Consider the following 18878-nt stretch of genomic DNA (forward strand, 5'->3'; position numbering starts at 1 on the left):
CTGGCCTGTTAGTCGTGGAACTTAGGAAAGTTTTCCTTCATATTTGATATGTGAGCTGCAATCTGAAGAATGAATTTTCCATGTATAAGATAAATCACAGATAAAACAAGTATCTAAATGCAAAAAGGCAAAACTTCAAAACTTTTCAGAGAAAATACGGAAGAACCTTCAGGTAGGTAATAATTTCTTAAGGATACTACACACAATGTTAGCTAGCCATAAAGAATAAGCATGATGAGCTTTACTAATTTCTAATTAAGAACTTTATTTGCCATTAACTAGGAGAAAAAAATTATAGTATTTTATCCAAAATTACACAGATAACACAGATCAATAAGGAAAAGAAAAATACACAACCAAGAAAAAAACACAAACAGGCATTTCACAAATGAAAATATACTCGGTCTCATTAATAATCAGGGAAAAGCAGCTTAGAATGGGAAAACTCCTTATACCTAGTGTCAAGATGATGAAACTTTGAAGGACTGACCATACCAGGGCATGGCAAGGATGCAGAATTTTAAAAAAAAATCTTAGACACTGTCGGAGGATCTGTTGGTCCAGTATTTTAGGGAAATTGGGCATTAGTGGAATTGAAGGTAACCATGCTCTGGAACACGGCAAAAAAAAATCTTAGACACTGTCGGAGGATCTGTTGGTCCAGTATTTTAGGGAAATTGGGCATTAGTGGAATTGAAGGTAACCATGCTCTGGAACACGGCTGCCCCACTTCTGTGTACTCTGGAGAAGTGTTCTTCTCAGACTTTGTGCATATGAGTTACCCAGGGTCCTGTTAAAATGCAGGTCTTGATTCACCACGGCTAGTGTGGCCCGGCTTAAGGATTTTATCAAGTTTCTGACTAAGGTGTTGCTACCCTGTGGAGTACACTTTGAATAAGGAGGCCCTAGAACACCACTTCCTGTTTTAGATGTGTAGTGCTAGTAGGAAATGACATTTTGGGGATTCTGAACTAAAGAGACGAGTCTGTTCCCTTGGCCGAAGAGCTCACTTCGCACAGGCTACCCCTGGGGCCAAGGGCATTCTCAGTCCTTGCTGCAGCTTCGCACTTCTGAGCCGCGGCACACGCGCTGAGGAGCGCTGCCCCGGAGAAGCTGCACATGTGCGCCAGGGACGGGTCCGTGAGCATTCCTGTAGTACCGCATGTGAAAAGGAAAAGGCAGAACCCCGGTGTCCGCTTGTAGTTGAAGGGAGACGTAATGTATATCCTTCCAGTGGACTGCGGAGTAGAACTGCACTCGTTAACACAAATGAATCCTGGAAGTCTACCATAGGATTCATGGAAGAATATATGTGGTATGCTGTTGTGATAAAGTTAAAAAAATAAGCAGAAATAATGTTTAGAGACACTTATTTGTGTGGTAAACTATTTAATAACAAAAGTAAGGGGATAGTGAACACAATCAGGAGAGAGGCAAGGGAATGCCTTCTGTGAGGAGTGCACCAAGAGCGTCAGCACTATTGGAAATGCTTTCTTTTCACAGTTGGATGCTGAGTTCCTGGGTGTTTCTTTTATTATGATTTTATAACTACATACACATATGTAAGGCATAGACTTACTTGTATCAATTATTTTATTAAAGAAAAAAGTCTGTTACATCTAAAGGGGATTACGTGAAATTCCCTTTAATGGAAGAGAGCACAGCAAGTTCGAGGGACTGAAAGACTGAAGCTAGAGAAGAAGCACGGACCAGGAGGAGGCTGGGATCCTGCAGGGCCTGGGTGACCCCCTTAAGTTTTCAGGATAACGTGTTTCGTCTTCACCCTTAAGGACTGGCAGAACAGTGAAGGACTGTAACCAGGATGATGCCATGTATCAGGCTGGAGACCGGAGAACACAGAGGGCCCTGTGCACACCTGAACTGCTTCTCTTTGGCTTGGTGCTTGGAATTTTTTTTCTGAAAAATTGCTTGTGGAACCTTCTAAAGGCCTAGGGTGATGGAATCATTCTCCAGGGAGGATTTACATTTCCTTCTGCCAGTTTCCTCCAAGAACTACCAGCTTGTGGTCACATTTATCCCAGTCTAAGGCCCTAGATGTAGTGGACTGTGTAGATGCTCTGAATCAAAGCTGCTGGCTTTTGTAAGGCTTGGTTTCCTGATTTATCCTGGTCCTGAGGTTATAACCCTTCAGATATTATCCTAAAAGTGAAGGTATGGGGTGCCGTATCAGGCGCCCTGTCTTGGGTGTACTGTGGGAGATGTCTTATTTTTCACACTCTGCAGGGCCACCAAGAATAGCAGATCTGGTTTGCAACAGATATCCACAGGGTGAAAGCAGCTCTGAGTGTTGGGCTTATTTCTCTTGAGTTTTCAGTTTCTTATAGATTTTCCCCCATAGATTAGTTTATGTCATGTTAGATTTTTGATGATTTTAAGAAAATCTTTTTAAATATAGTTTTTAAAGTTATCTTCCTAAGAAGATTTAGTCCTAATTACCTAGATCGTCATTACCAGAGGCAGAAATATTTTCTATCTTTTTATACAGTGTCTTTTAGTTTCTCATGTGAGCAAAGGTAAAATTAGTATATTTACTGTTTTCCATACCCCTTTTCTTTCCTCTATCACTGAATTTTAGGTGATCATATCTTTCTTAATTTTTACCTTGTACTGTTAGATATGCTCATCACTCTTGTTACTTTGACATTTTGAATGATTTTATCCGTTATCTAATAAACCAGCATTATGTTTTATTTTTCACAGTCCTGTGGGTTGGTTGGGCAGTTCCTCTGCTTGTTTTCCTGGACTTCTGTGACTTCATTTGGCTTGACAGTCGGCTGGGCTGAAAGATCCTAGGGCTTCACTCACCTGTGTAGCTGTTGGTGCCCACTGTTCACTTGAGTACTTAGGTTTTTCTCCACATTGACCAGATCTGCTTCCTTACATTACGGGGTCAGGGCAGTGTTTTCAAGAGCAGAAAGGTATAAGCTTCAGTGCCTCTCAAAACTTGAGGTCTTGAGCTTGTACACCATTACTTTTGCCACATTCTGCTGGTGAAAGCCAGTCGAAAGTTTAACCTCAGTTCAGGGAGTGGGAAAATAGACTCCCACTTCTTAATGAGAGGAACTGAAAAATATTGTTGACTGTGTTTTTGGTCTCTCACAGTGACATTTGTCCTTACTGAAAATTATGTGGCAGTCAGTGTACTTAGACCACAGTCCACCTTCTTTCCCCGTTCCTCATATTTGTATCATTTGTGCACTATTAGGAAATGTATCACATTTTGTTCTGTTACTATATATAGTTACATTTGTTTCAGTCTTAGACCTGAGTTTGTTCATGTATATATACACATATCATGCATATAATACACATACGTACCTGTCTGTATGTGTGCATATACTGTTGTGTAAGTTTAAGATGTGCCGCATAATGATATACAAATTTATTGCAAAATGACTACCATAGTAGGGTTAGTCACCTCTCATAATTGCCTTTTTTGTGTATTTGGTGAGAACATTTAAGATATACTGTCGTAATAACTTTCAAGTATATTATAACAGTATTTCTAAGTATAGTCGCCGTACTGTACATTAGCGCTCCAGAACCTACTCCTAACTGAGAGTTTGTACCCTTTGACCAGTATCTCCCTATTTTCCTCATCTCCCTGCTTCTGGGAACCAAAACTTTCTGTGTTTGGCTTTTTTAGATTCCATATGTAAATTAGACCATACACTATTTTTCTGACTTAACCTCAATTAGCATAATAACCTCAGGGTCCATTCCTGTTGTCACATGGCAGCATTTCCTACATTTGTATGGTTGAATGATATTCCAGTGTATGTGTGTGTGTTTTCTTTATTACCACATTTTCTGTATCCATTCATGCACTGTATGTGTGTATACACACACACACACACACACACATGTATAAATGCATACACATCATACCTCCATGTATATATATCTAGATCCACCACATTCTTAAAGTCCATTCCTCCACCAGTGAACACCTAGGTTGTCATCATAGGTTTTTCCATTATCTCTTGGTTGGCTGAAAATGATCTTGCAGGTCAGGCAATTTGAGCTGTCACAGAGACTAAATATGAATCACATGCACTTTGTTCTAGAAGTCCAACCTAATGTTAACCATAGTAGCTACCTGTGAGACAGGGCATCTGACTAGAGACAGCAAATGAGACGTGGCAGTTTACAAAACAAAATGGGATCTGAGCTAGTACTGGAAACATTGGTATCATTCAAAAATCACATTACTGTTGAAGCAAACTACATCTATCCTCTGAGGTACGACTGCATAGTGCAATAATTCAGATTAATAATAGTGATCTTCAGTAAAAATCATTGGGGTTCATTTTGTTTAAGAAGGTTTGGAAGCTTGTGAAATGTTTTAGGAAAATTGCTGTTAAAGGTTATTAAAACATTTAGTAAGTTTTTCGTTTTTTGGAAAATCATTTCTTTGGACCCATTATTTCCTAGATACAGACATACTAGATAAATGTGATGCTGCTGAAGTTTCTACAAGAACTTCAGATAAACTGTGTTTTGTTGGTATTTTAATGTATTTCAAGCTTATTGCTGTGGATGAAACAGTTTCTTGTCTTCAGTTGCAGATTCCTTGTCCTGTTCTGTAATGCAAAATGTTCAGCCTCCTAAATCCAGCCCAGTCGTATCCACTGTTGTGTCAGGAGCCTCGACAGCTAGAATGCCTCCTGCTGCAAATCATCCAGTGGAGCCTGTGGCCTCGGTTACACAGCCGTCAGAGCTATTACAGCAGAAAGGTATTTGAGAAATCTGTTATACTAGGTATAGTACATACATACACATACGTACATGCTAATTCAAATAACTGATTTTAAAAAGTCAAACTGAATAACCATAATTTATAGAAAATATGAAAATAATTTATAGTTTCTATTCAGACGATTATGTTTTAATATTTTCCAGCCTCTGTTTATGATTTTATATATGTTGTAGAATTTTGTTAAATCTGTTATATATAATTGTGGTCAGTTTGCATAATGTTTTGTATTCAGCTTTTACATTTATTAAATTATGCAGTTCTCCACATATGTCTGTACAGTTTTGTAGTCATGATGACTAATTCATTGTGTTAGTATATTATAATTTACTAATCATCCCTCTATTATGGACCATTTCATTTCTTTTTTTTTTTTAAGATTATTATTATTTCTTCTAGGATGAAACACCCAAGATTTCCTTATTTAGTGAATTTACATATCCTCTTTGATGACTTCTTTGCTTGTCATTATAATTAATAGAAAGTAACTTTTGACCCAGTTTTGAGCATGAGAGGATGAAAATGAAATTGTAAGCCACACTCTTACCTTGTTGACAAACAATATGGTTTATTTGTCTGCTCTTTTAATGGTTTGCATGTGTTAAGTGACAGGTGTTCTTTTAACCCTGTTTCCCCACAATGCCTTTTCTTTTGGCGGTATTCTTGATTTGTTTTCTATCTGGCTAAAATTCCAAATCTGTTGAGGTTTCAGGTTAATATACTGTATTTCTCATTTGATGAGAGAGAACTGTTTCTCGGGTTATGTGCTTTGTGTTCCCATTATAATCATTAGTAATGTTTTAGGCACTGTATCACTATGTAATGCCAACCCCTCTCCTTGAGTCTGAAGAACCCTTTTTTGTTTGAAACTTGGAAAAAGCAACATAAATCCTTTGACTTGTCTCAGTGCTCTTATCTGCTAAGTGTTCCTGTGGTTTCTATCATTTGATTGGATTGTACATTATAGATTTTCTTACTCTTTTTTTTTTTTTTTAAAAAGAGAAACCAACTGCAGCACCAAAGGGCATCCATTGATTCCCAACAAGGCAGTAGGTGTTTTAGGAATAGAATCTAGTTATTACAGCATTTACCTTCAAAGTGAGGGACTATTAGGAGAGTTTTACTTATCGTGAGTAGAAGAAATTTAAGGGTAGGTAGGAGCCCTAACTAAATGAGTGGTGTGTTTCCTAACCATTGATGGCCGCCTTCCAGATATTACATATCTTGCTTGTTTTGGCCCTTTACATTGCCCCCCCCCAATTTATTTTAATTCCCTTATCAATTCTACTAGGTAGACATCCTGGTTTTACAGATGAGAAAAGTGACACTCAACAGCAGTTAGGTAACTTGCTCAAGATTATAAGTTACGGAGTAGTTGAATGAAAGATCTTTACCTCTCACCTTTCTATCTTGTGCCGTGTCTATGAGGCTGAATTATTGTTTTTGTCAGCTGTTAAGCGCTTATCTTACCCAAGATAACACTCCTTGAATAAGTAACAGAAAAGATAATACTGGAGACATTTCAATTGCAGCTCTTATTGTTCTGTTTTCTGAAGTAGAAGATTGGGTACTGAGTGGTCTCTTTGCCTTTGGATTGGTTTGGAATTTACACACAGGTCTGTGTGGGTTCTCTCACCAGGTGTGTTGGGCACATAGTCGTTTATGGGGCTGATACTTCTGCAGTTGTGCAGGCCACAGCTGTGTACAGTATGCTATGGGTCTGATATGACTTCTGAAATATTGATACTTGAAAGAGATTAGTCTTTTTCTCCTGTGAATGAAAAATGTTGCCTGCTATAGAGCAAAGAATAGGGCAGCCACCGAGGCACTGTAGCTGCCCGCCAGCAGTCAGCCCTGAGGGAACTCAGGACAGAGGCCCTAAAGCCCTCCAATCACCCCGCAGCGGTGCGCCTGAGGGAGCTGGAATGGGCAAGAGCTGAACGTTGGCCTCCAGAGCGGTGGTGCATATCACATGAGTGATTTCAGTGCGTCTTCCCATATGTAGAAAAGTGCTGCATCCATTAACTGGTTTTCTTTAATTAAGATCTTTTGATGTTCAGCTGCCTGGTCTTTGTCCCCCAAACCTCTGTATATCCTGGCTCTTCCCTTACCCCTTCGGAACAGCCCCTCAGAGCTATCTGAGATACTGGCCTCCAGGCTTGAAGTCCTCAGAAAGTCCGCCAAATAAAACATAGTTCTCAACCTTTAGGTTGTGTTTTTCCAGTGTTTCAGAGATACCCTTTCTTAGTTATTCTCACAGCATTTTGTACTGGTTTTTAGAGGAGAGACTTCAAATTTTTGCTTGCATACCTCCTAAATTTTTTTTTGAAGCAAACTAGAACTACTTGAACATTTTTAGATCGACATCTAAAATTTTTCACCAGAAGTTTAAATACTTGCAGTTACATAATTTTCAGTGTACTGCATATATTGATTGACTTTTAAAACAAAGATGTGTTTTTCGTTGTATCCACTGGGATGAAGTCTGTCATCCTTTAAAAAAAATAGTGAAATGAGCCCTTCTTTAACATTTAGAAAGTTTACATTTTTCCTTTTTCTTCTTAATATCATATTTCCTCTCTTGAATGTAGTAAAAATATATACTTAAGCTAGAAACTTTTTAACACTCGATCATGCTTCTCTGCTACTGTGTGTGTGTGTGTATATGTATATGTATATATATATATATAAATTGAAGTTTTAAAATTTGTGTTATTGTCTATACCCACAGGTGTCTAAGCTTTAACACTTTTTCTTCTTGGTTATTCTATCAATACAGTTATTTTGAGTTTCTAGTTGGTGAAAACAATAAACATTATGAATTTTGGTGTTTTTTAAATAGAAAGTACCTTTTCATTGGAAATACATCTTTCATTGAGGTTAATGGCTTTCCCTCCTCCCCACCATAGCTTTCTGTACCTGGGTTGCATATGGTTCATTATTAAAATAAGATAAATTTTAGAAAAATTTCATTTATAATTATTTTTGTACAGATAATTACTGAGAAAATTTTGTTCATGTAGGGTAGATGGGAATGGTATTGGAAGGATTTTATTAAAGCAATATTGTTCTTTTATGTTTTTTAACCTTCTGAGTTTATTTTCCAGGTTGTAGATAGCTGGTAACATTATTATTTCATGTAGCAGTTTATGGGATCACACAGAGTCAGACATGACTGAAGTGACTTAGCAGCAGCAGCAGCAGCAGTTTACAATTTAAAAATACCTTTAGGTTTTATTATCTCACTTGATCATCACCTGAAGCAGACAAACCATATATTTCTTTTATATAAGAGAGAAGTTGAGGTTTAGAGGGGTGTGTGTTTTACTGAGTGAGCAGTTATTCAAAATACTGTAAATTTCATTATACTATTGCCAATATAATATCACATACTTTTATCTCACAGGTAGTAGTATCTCCACATAACCTAATTGGCAAAGGCAGTCCTCATTTTCAAACCAGTGAGACACATTTTATTCTTTGTCAAAAAGTCTGGTTTAATTTTTAATCCAGTGAAATGTGTTCCTAAAGTTTCAGGAGGTATCATAAACTCCACTGAGAAATAAATTTCATCTTATATTTCATAAGCCAAAATTACTAAAAGCTGTCAAGTTTAAATGTCAAAGTTATTCTTTTTTATAGTGAGTTATAAAAACTAGACAGTGAATCAATATGCTGTTTCTCATTGCCAAATTTGAAACAAAGCATTGTAATATGTACCTGATATTAGGCTATTTGTGAAGCAAGGATTGTCTTAAAAAGCATTGTATTCCTGTGGTAAAAGACACGCATACTGTAGTTGCTCCAGTCACGTCCAGCTTGCTGCCCCATGGACTGGAATCTGCCAGGCTCCTCTGTCCATAGGATTCTCCAGCCAAGAATGCTGCAGTAGGTTGCCGTTCCCTTCTCCAGGAGATCTGCAGGCAGATTCTTTATCTTCTGAGCCACCAGGGAAGCCCCAAATATATGCATAGTGGTTATCAAACTCTGTTATTTGACTTGTTTTTAGTATTTAAATAGGAATCATGCATAAGAATTAGAAATAATTCCATTAATTTCATCAAGCATAGTAAAAATTTGTACATATACAAATATATATACAGTATGTATATATATTTCATATACAAATATATATACACTATATATTTTTATTATTTTATATATATATATATACACACACACCACTAAGTACTAGTAGGTTTATTGTTGTTGTTTAGTTGCCAAGGTGTGCACGACTCTTTTGTGACTCCATGGACTTGTAGCTCGCCAGTTTCCTCTGTCCCTGGGATTTCCGAGGGAAGAATACTGGAGTGAGTTGCCATTTCCTCCTCCAGGGGTTCTTCCCGAAGACCCAGGGATAGAACCCATGTCTCCTGCATTGGTGGGCAGATTTTTTACCACTGAGCCACCTGAAAAGCCCAGCTAATAGGTTTACCCACTACTAAATTTTTTGTTGTTGGTTTTAAAAGAAGGTAGAAAGAAGTAAATACTGTATAAAATAGAAGGAGATATAAAGTGGTTATAAGTATTATAAATATTTTATGATAAAATGGGTTATAAAGTACTTTATTGAGTATCTCATAGACTTTGAGAGAAATACAGTGTATGTTGAAAAAGACTGGTAGTCCTAGAAAATATTCTACTTGTTTTTGAAGGAACTGGCATTACTCAAAATATTGCTCTGGTTGGTGGAAGGTTCTTTTTCTAATGACTTGCCCTAGGGATAAGTATTAAGAATAGTTGAAAATAATTGTTTTCATTTAAATATACACAAAAACATGTTTTGAAGTTCAATAGTAATTATAGCAAAACTTGTGTAGGATTTACTGTATTTCAGGTTCCATTCTAAGATTTTAAATATATTAATTCATTTAATCCTCCCAGCAACCCTTTGAGGTAGTCATTGCCCCATCTTACAGATGATATAAATGAAGAACAGAGAGGTTAGTAATTTGCCCAAAGATACACAGCTAGTAAGTGGTATTTCCTGGAATTGAACTCAGAGACTCCATTTTATCCATAATGTCCTGCTGCTTGTCTGTTTAATATTTCTTACTGTTTTTGCTTTGTTCTCATTGAATTCTGAAAAGCAGTGGCTTCTTTGATAGTAGTGGTTGGGGCCTGCATACATGCAGAATCATTAAATAAATCATTACTCCCACTACCCTACTTTTCAATATTTCTGAATTAATAAAGCCAACCCTGTTTCTGATATGTTTAATTTTTAAGTGAAGCATGTATGGCGAGGTAAATGAAAGTCTGTGGATTTAAGGTGCCTTGATTAATCATTTAAAGGAGGAGGAAACTTTCCTACATTAAAATTTAGGATAAGTTAAGGGAATGTGTTTCCTTTGTAAGTTGAGAAAAAGTCTGTTCTTAACACAGGTACTTTCTTAGATAGATTAAGTATAGGGAAGAAAATACTGTGGAAAGTGATTCCCATAAAACCATTCTTTTGTGGGAACCCTTGCAAAGTCTTCTAGTGTATGTACTTAGAAGACTAGATTAGAAAAGGTAACAGTTGCTCAAATGTCTGAGCTCTTGAATTTAAAAAAGCTAGCCTCCCCAAAGGATTTGTTTTCTCTTTAGACTGGTTTTATTTATTCCCAGTGTAACTGTATCTAGGGAACAGTAAAGATGCCTTTTATTAAGCAACTCCAACTCTCTGAAGAGAGTCCTTTAATGATAGGTAGTTTAAAGAGGATGTCTTTTTTAAAATATTGGTGACCTGTTAGTAACAGGTTTTTTTTTTTTTTTTTTTTTTTTAGTAACAGGTTCTTTATCATGTCATTCAGTCTGTGAAATAATGTTCTGCCTCTTGGTTTCCTAGATTTATGCCTTGAAGCTCTGACAGAATGAACTAGGAATGTGGCTTTGCTTCCTTGTTTGGTGGTGGTTGAGGTGGGAGGCACCCCGTGTACATTTCTACAGTGTACTGTATACAGTCTGAGCAGGGCATTTACATATGGATTGTTTCTGTGGAACTCTTACCATTCTTCTGTGAATTAAGCAGATTGTTATATTCTTGTGCCATTAGTATTCCTAGACTTTTAACAGAGTTTACTTAAAGGAGCTTAACAGAGTTTACTTAAAGGAGCAAAGAAAAGTTAAATTCAGAGCAGATTGAGTCATAATTGGGAAAGAGCTTAAGTATTGATGCATTCATCTCTAGCACTTCTCAAAAAAGATTGCATCTTTTTAGAACAGTAAAATTAAGTATGTTGTGTGACATTCAGGTAATATAGTATGTTGACAACCATTGAATGATCTAAAATGATATTATAATAAATAATATTACTCTGTTACCTCTTATTTTTAGGTTTGTTCCAGTGCATTAACCCAGTGCATTGCTCTATAAAAAAAATTTTTTTTTTTGCTTCCAATTCAGCATTGGATATTTTTCCAGTAATACATGAAATCTGTTTTTATTCAATAAATCTGGAAAAAGAGGAAAACATTTATCTTAGAACACGTATAAGTTTGCCCTATGCTTTGACTCCTTCGATTAGATATAAAATCAACAGTCTACACAGTCATGAAGAGAAAGGATTTTCTTCCAGTTTTTTGGCCTCTCTTAGCTTAGCACAGTAGATGGAAATTTCTTGTTTTCTTCTTTCTCTTGTTTCTTATTATATACATACACATACGTGTACTTTTTAAAGTGCAGTGCTAATTGGTGTTTTGAGAAAGTATTTCATTTTTAAAGAAGTCCTTAAATTGAACAATTTTTCTATAAAATATTTTTACTGTTAACATGTCTAAATATAAACTTCTTAGTGTATTTAGCCTAAAGTCTAATATTAGTCAAATTTTCATTTTAACTAGGCTTTTATTAGAGGAACTTGCCACTCTGAATTTGGTCTTTCAAGGTATCAAGTTAATTTTTTGTGTTGCCTGAACTTACTTTGCACTGATTTTTACTTTTTCAGGTGAATTTGTGATAACTGCCATTTTATCTGTATTTAAAACGTATTTCAGCAAAGCTAGCAGATTTGTCAATGACATCTTTAGTCATAAGTATCAAAGCTTTACTCATATACAGTTTAACTTTTGCTGTCTTCTAAGTTTAGACTTTACTTCATTAAAATTTTTTTCTTATTATACACATGAGTTATGTTTCTCCATGCTAATTAAGAAGGTCACCTGAAAAAAAAAACAAAACAAGAGCATGAGAGGACTACCACATGATTTTTTAGTGAGGCAGGGCATCACTGCACTTCTGATACTGTGAAATGTTCTTGAAAATCCACGTTATGTTTCTGGATTCTTTTTTTTTTTCTTTTTCAACTTGAGCTCCAAGATTTTTCTTAGTAAGGATGTTTATTCTTATTTATGAAGAGTATGTATTTTTAAGTGTGTATATGTTTTTTTTTTTAAATTTTCCCTCTTAAAAATTTTGTGTATCTGAGTTTTTTTGTCCTGATTTTGCTAGAGTAATTAAATAATAAAAATATGCAGCCAACTTTTTTGTTTTAAAGGGAGGTATTCTACAGTTACCAGCTGTGCCTTTTGCACAGGCTGCCTTCTCTTGCTGTATCTCACACTGCAGACCAGTCTCCTTCCTTAATTCAGACTCACACATAGGCAGTAGGCTGATGCTGAGATTATTTGCTGTCTCTGAAAATTCGCTTTAATTGTCTTGTAGGGCCACAGTGAATAAGCACCCCCCTCTTTTTTTTTTTTTTTTTCTTTTGAACATCTACTCTGAGCAGAAAACTGTGCTAGATACAGTTCTTTTCTTTAACTGTCATTCTTTTTCCGTTATGAGAACTGAGTTACCGTCAGGGTGGCATTAGCAGAAGGAAGGTACCAAGTATTTGTATGTGTGTTGTATGCTATACAAATTCATTTCAGTGGAAACGATCGCTGTTCACCAAGAATACATGGTCTCAAAGGAAGTATACCACAAGGGCCCCAAGGTCAAAGAAGGTAAACATGTGTAGAGCTCAGTAAAATGTTCAGAGAATATCAGTAGAGTTTCCTAAATATTATCGATGTCAGACATGGTTCTTTTTTTTTTTCTTTTTTTTTTACACTTAAACCAGTTCATTTTAAAGCTGCTTTTACTAAACTGCTTCGCAGAGATTTCTAACAGTTTCAGTTTTGGTTATAAATTAGCTAACATTAATATGCATGCTGGGGTGTTCTTTGGAATGTCAGAGTTGTTTCTCACTTTTGATGCAATGTCAAAGTTGTATTTCTCATCCTTCCTGTTGGTTTGACTCTCGTGTTTGTGCTCTCCACTTTGCAGGCATGCAGTATGGTGGATATGCTAATAGCCCAGCTAGCTTCGCAGCAGCTCCCTTGTCATCAGCTTCCGATGATGAGGAAGAGGAGGAGGAGGATGAGGAAGCAGGTCTGCTTCAGCTGCGCCCCAGCTCTTGAACTTCCCTCTCACGTTGTCTCTTTATGTCCGTAGTCTCACTCGCCCCTAAACCGGTGTGTCTTTGCAGATTTAGCTCGGTAGATTGGTTTGGGTTACAGAAGGTGGGGGTCACTGGCCGTGTTTTGCTTGTCTGTTCTGTGTTTCCTTTTTTGGACATCGTTGCCATTTTGTAAGTAACAATGCATTTTTCATGATGATAGAGTGCTTTCTTCTTTCAGAAATTTATTTCCTCTCATGCCACATGCTAAAGAATGAGTCCTGACTGATGCTTTTGGCTGATGATTGCTGTAGCACCCTTTTAGGAATGTTTTATTTTCTGCTTTGCATGCCACTTTGGGATAATCAAATGAATGAATCATGTGGGTTTTATAAAACTGATGTAAAAATTGGAAAGCGTTTCTCTGAGGTCTTTCTTTGTGGCCCATCTTGTCATATTTTGAAGACCCCAAAATTGTAGTTGTTTTCCTACTTCCTGAAGTAGAAGTTTACATCTTGCTAGTTGAAGAAATTGTGCATGTGATGATGTGTTGCAGCCTGTTTAGTATCTTTTTCTGCCTTTGATCAGTATAACTGCTGAATTTTAAGTAGTTCAGTTCCCCTGTTAATTCTAATATTTTAAGACTGAATCAATAAGTGCTGATCTTTCAAATTACACATGACCACGATTCTGTTATCTTTATAACTGAGTGGAAGGATTTGCTCTGTAAACAGTCTGTTTAAATAGAGCTTTCTGTTTCCTTTGCATTTTTTAAGCATTCAAATCCTTATGCATGATTTGTGGGGGCAGGGTGAAAGTAAAGGGTTCCAGAAGGATGGTATTTTTTTCTTCCCTTAAAATCCAGATACCCATTTATCTTTGTGAATTTTTGGTAGCTTTTCATTTTACATAATTTCAATCTTACAGGAGAGTGGAAGAAACTACCATATATACTTTACCAAAATAAACCATTTTTGCCTCATCCTCTCTATATACATTTTTCCTGTGTCATTTGAATGTAAGGTGGAGATACCATGAACCTTTACCTCTAAATATTTCAATGTGTATTTCCTGACTGTATTTCCTGACTTATATAGCACAAACATAATATAGTTATCAGGAAATCAGTCACTGTTACCTTAATATCTGTTACACAGTCCGTAGTCAAATCTTAACAGTTGTCTCAATAAAATCTCTTATAGCTGTTTCCATGTCCTAGGATCCAATCCAGGGTCATGTGTTGAATTCAGTCACCATTTATTTAGACTTCTTCAACCTACAACAGTCCCTTAACCTTTCTTTATTTTTTCTTGACTTTGACACTTTTGGTTAAATGGAAATCACACATTTTTGGCAAGATTACCACTGAAGTAATGTGTTCTGTCAAGAGGCACATGATGTTGATTTGTTCCCATATTGATGATGTTAACTTTGATGACTTGATTAAGAGGGTGTCTGCCAGATTTCTCAACTGTAAAGTTACTTCTCTTTTCCCTTGAAATTAATAAGTAATTTGTGGGGAAGTTCTTTGATACTATTATAAATATCCTGTTCTTTATTAAACTAGCATACAGTAGTTTGAACATTCTTTGGAGATTTTCTAGTTCTAACATTCCTTCTTTGTGTTCAGGTTTCACTGTGAAGAAGAGCTTTCTCTTCTCCCTTATTGATTTCTTTGGGTTTATAATGACTCGTGGATTCTTGTTTTATTCAGTGGGTAATAATCCATTACTGTCATTAGTTATTCTAATAGCAATTTGTCCTCAACCTGGCCAGCGGCAGCTCCTTCAAGCTGTCTTTTAAAAATGTTCTCATGAATCTTTAAGCACTTATTTTAAGTCTGTTAAGTCCTCACTCAGATGTTCCTAGCTCATCTTGTGTTTGGGCTGCTGCAGCCTGGGATGGACCATTTGCTTCAGTCCTGGTACCTGTAGTGGAGAAGGGCATTTTAGGAACCAAGATCTTAACGTATGGATGGCCCTTGCTGCAGATGGGCCACTGCTCCCAGGCCCTGGTATTCTAATGATTTAATGCCTGTGTTATTCAGATCCTACATATGTCTCAGTTTTTAATCTTATGATCCTAATTTTACACAGTTCAAAAGTGCGTTACTTTGTGTAATGTTGTCAGCCTAAATTTCCCGTTTTTGTTCTGCTGAACAATTAGGTGCATTGGTTGAAAATCCCATTTCCTTAGATGAAAAAGAAAAAAATCAGAAAATCAAAAAGATTTAGCATTTATGGCTTTTCTTCTGTCACCTTACATTATTTAACTAAAGCTGTGGGGTTTTTTTGTATCATTTCTTCTAGATTCAAAACCTGATTTTGTCACTTACTAACTTTGTGACCTTAGACAAGTTTCTTAAACTCATTGAGTCTCAATTTACTCATCTTGTCAGTGGAGAATAATAGTAACAACTACACATGGTTGTTTTGAGGATTGAAGGTGTTCTCTGTCAAGAGCTTAGAACAGTGTCTGGCAAATGCTAAAATCTCTCTAAAAATTAGTTGTCATTAACAACATTGAGCACATGTTCTTAGTTTATTCTTCCCTATAATCCTGCAATGTAGAGATAATTGGCTCCATTTTGCAGATGAGTTGATTGAGATCTGAACAAAGCATTAGCCTCAAACTAGGTCTCTGTCTGCAGAGAGGTGTGAACAGTGTAGTCTTCATCTCCTCGCAAGACCATGAAGCCCTGAAGTAGAGGGGACTAAAGAGCACGTGGCAGTGGTCACCATGGTGTTACTTAAGTATTGTCTTCCTCCTCTGCCATTTTATTATGCAGCAAAATAATAAGGGATTCTCTTGTGGCTCAGCTGGTAAAAAATCTGCCTGCAATGCAGGAGACCTGGGTTTGATCCCTGGTTGGGAAGATCCCCTAGAGAAGGGAAAGGCTACCCACTCCAGTATTCTGGCCTGAAGAATTCCATGGACTCTATAATCTGTGGGGGTCGCAAAGAGTCAGACACGGCTGAGCGACTTTCACTATTCACACTAAAATAAAATAAGACTGTACTATGATCATTTTTCCTAGGATCCTGGTGTTATCTCCTTATGGTTTGTAAATATATATCCTGTTTTTGTTGGTTGCAAATTAAAGGGACATTCTGAGTGAGGGAGAAGAAAAAATAGAAAGGAAATTTAGCTTCAAAATGATTTTTTAAAAGTCCGGGTCAGTTACAGTAGTTTTTCCATATGTAAAATGGTGAAAGAGAGTGCCTCAAATTGATGTGGAGGTTACATATAAGTAGCTCTGTGAAGTAGAGAATTTGGAGTGGTCTATTTATTAAGCATTTCAATGGTGTTTTTTTCCCTGTAATCATTAGATTCTTGTGTGTTTAGTTCTTGTGAAGTTATGCTCCAATTTCAGAAAAATTTGTTAAGCAGTAGTAAAATGTCAATTAGCAGGAAATCATAATATTAATATTATTTATGCTGTGCTGTGTGTGCTTGGTCAGTCAGTCATGTCTGACTCTTTGCGACCCCATGGACAGTAGCCCCCCAGGCCCCTCTGTCCACGGAGATTCTCCAGGCAAGAATACAGGAGGGGTTGCCATGTCCTCCTCCAGGGGATCTTCCCAGCGCAGGGATCCAGCCCAGGTCTCCCGCACTGGAGGCAGATTCCTTACTGCCTGATCCACCAGGGAAGCCCATATATATTCCTCACAGTTACAGTTAGAGTAACTCTCCACTTACTTTAGCTTTTCATTTATTAAAGCTTATGGTTTGCTTGACAGTGTCTCTGGGAGTCAAGTACAGGGATATTTCTTTAAAGCTTTCTTTTTTTTTTTTTTTTTTAAGCTTTCAGATTAAAAGAAAATTTTGATTTCAGTTCTGATTTTACATTAAACCATCTAATTATATCTTTAAAATTACATGCTACAAGTAGGTTTCCTTTTTCAAGTTTCCTTATTAAATGCATACTTGGAAACTGAAATAGAATTTTGTACTGGAGACAACCTTATGTTTTGTTGGAAGCTTGTGAAAGTTCAGAATTGTTAGAGAATAAACTTAAATTTAAAGAAAGCAGAGAGCAAGCTACTCATAATGGTTATATCTTAAATTCTTCACTAAGTTTATTCAGTTACAGATATTCTGTCCTTCAGTTGTTAGTGCTAGAGTGGGCCTTTCATGGACAAATACCGTCACACCTGTACTGGTAAGGAATACTAACTTGAAAATGGGAGTGAAAGGTAATCAGTGAAATAAAATTGAGAAGTGAGATAAAGTGAAAGGGGGGAGTAAAAAGCCAAAGACCAGTGCCAGCCCTAGTGCCTGGAAGACACTATTGTCTAACATTCTGTCACCTGCTCCCCACATGCCCAGTCGCCTTTCCTCTAGGGAATTTTCAGGTTGGGAAGAGGCCGGAGGACAAGAGGAAGTTCTCTCCCATAATGTGACAGCATGATGCTATATTTTGTAAATAATGTTAGAAGAAAAAACTTTATGTTTTAAAATGAGTTTTAAGGTGCTAGTCAGTTTTTACTTGACTTTCACACAGACTAATAGTAATTATTCAGTGCCAGGCACTCCCTCAGAGAAAATATGTTTTTGGTTGACTTGGTTATTTTAAAAGGTAGTGCTGTATTTTGACATAGAACAAGTTAAGTCAACTCTTATAAAGAACAGGACAGTATTGGCCTTATTTCTAACTTCCAAAGAAAATTCCTTTTTTTTTTTTTCAATAGTTCAAGTGTATCATGCATTATTACTAACTATAATCATTATGTGCTATACATTAGATTCCCAGGTCCCTAGAACTTTTATAACTGGAAGATTTTCTTCTTTGATCAACATCTTCCTTTTTCCTCCACCACCCTAACACCCATTGCCAAAGAAAATCCCTAAAACGGTTCAGTCTGACTTTCTGTCTTTTTAATAATCTCATTTATTTTTGGCTGTGCTGGGTCTTCACTGCTGCACAGGCCTTTTCTCTAGTTGCAGGGGGGGCTGCTCTCCAGTTGCTGTGCACAGGCTTGTTGCGGTGGCTCCTTTTGTGGATCCCCGGTTCAGCAGTTGCAGCACAGGGCTCGGTAGTTGCCACTCATGAGCTCTAGAGCACGGGCTCAGTCGTTGCGGCACACGGGCTTAGTTGTTCTCCAGCATATGGGATCTTCCCGGACCAGGGATTGAACCCATTTCTCTTGCATTGGCAGGCAGATTCTTTCACCACTGAGGGAAGCCCCAATCTATCTTTCTCTCTAACTGATGTACTACTATTTGGTTGTTTTTAAAAGTAAGTATCTTCCAACTAAATTCAGTACATATTTAGTATATTTTTTAAATTTTAGAAATTGAGCACATGTACTGGGTCTCTGAAGGATGTAAAAAGATATCAGTGCCATTAAGAACAATATTAGTAAAAAAAAAAAGAACAATATTAGTTTGAGGGTCTTCAGTATTCATTGAAAACAAAATATTGTCATGTGTTTGCAGGTGGTACCTATTACCTGAGCATTGAGTTTGCAAGTATCTGTATATGTGATTGCTGTCACTGGAAACTCCAACTTCCTGTACTGTGAGAGGGCAGAATATTAAAGCCATAACAAAAGGAGATTTGGTGCCAGTGTCCAGAGCTACAATTCAAGGGCACATTCAGGTGGAAATAGTGATAGCATGGTAATTGGATATCTAGGCTAGCCACAACACTAATTAACTGAAATACTAAAGATTTGCGAATGCTTATTTTTTCCAGCTTCTCATAAATGTATGATATTTAATCAATAATATGGATT

The 18878-nt window shown here is 36.8% G+C and overlaps 1 protein-coding gene across 4 annotated transcripts in view; it reads left to right on the forward strand.

The window, feature by feature from the left end:
* SEC24B (SEC24 homolog B, COPII coat complex component) overlaps positions 1-18878 on the forward strand; it is a 77352-nt gene that overhangs the window by 19700 nt on the left and 38774 nt on the right. For 2 of the 4 annotated variants that reach the window (XM_020887907.2, XM_020887908.2), the window contains exons 3-4: positions 4584-4757; positions 13029-13133. In XM_020887907.2, coding sequence (XP_020743566.2) covers positions 4584-4757; positions 13029-13133 — 279 coding nt within the window. The remainder of the gene's footprint in view (positions 1-4583; positions 4758-13028; positions 13134-18878) is intronic. The other 2 variants (XM_020887910.2, XM_020887911.2) reach the window with 1 other exon arrangement.

The sequence above is a fragment of the Odocoileus virginianus genome, chromosome 21 (genome assembly GCF_023699985.2).
Source record: "Odocoileus virginianus isolate 20LAN1187 ecotype Illinois chromosome 21, Ovbor_1.2, whole genome shotgun sequence".
NCBI classification, from domain to species: domain Eukaryota; kingdom Metazoa; phylum Chordata; class Mammalia; order Artiodactyla; family Cervidae; genus Odocoileus; species Odocoileus virginianus.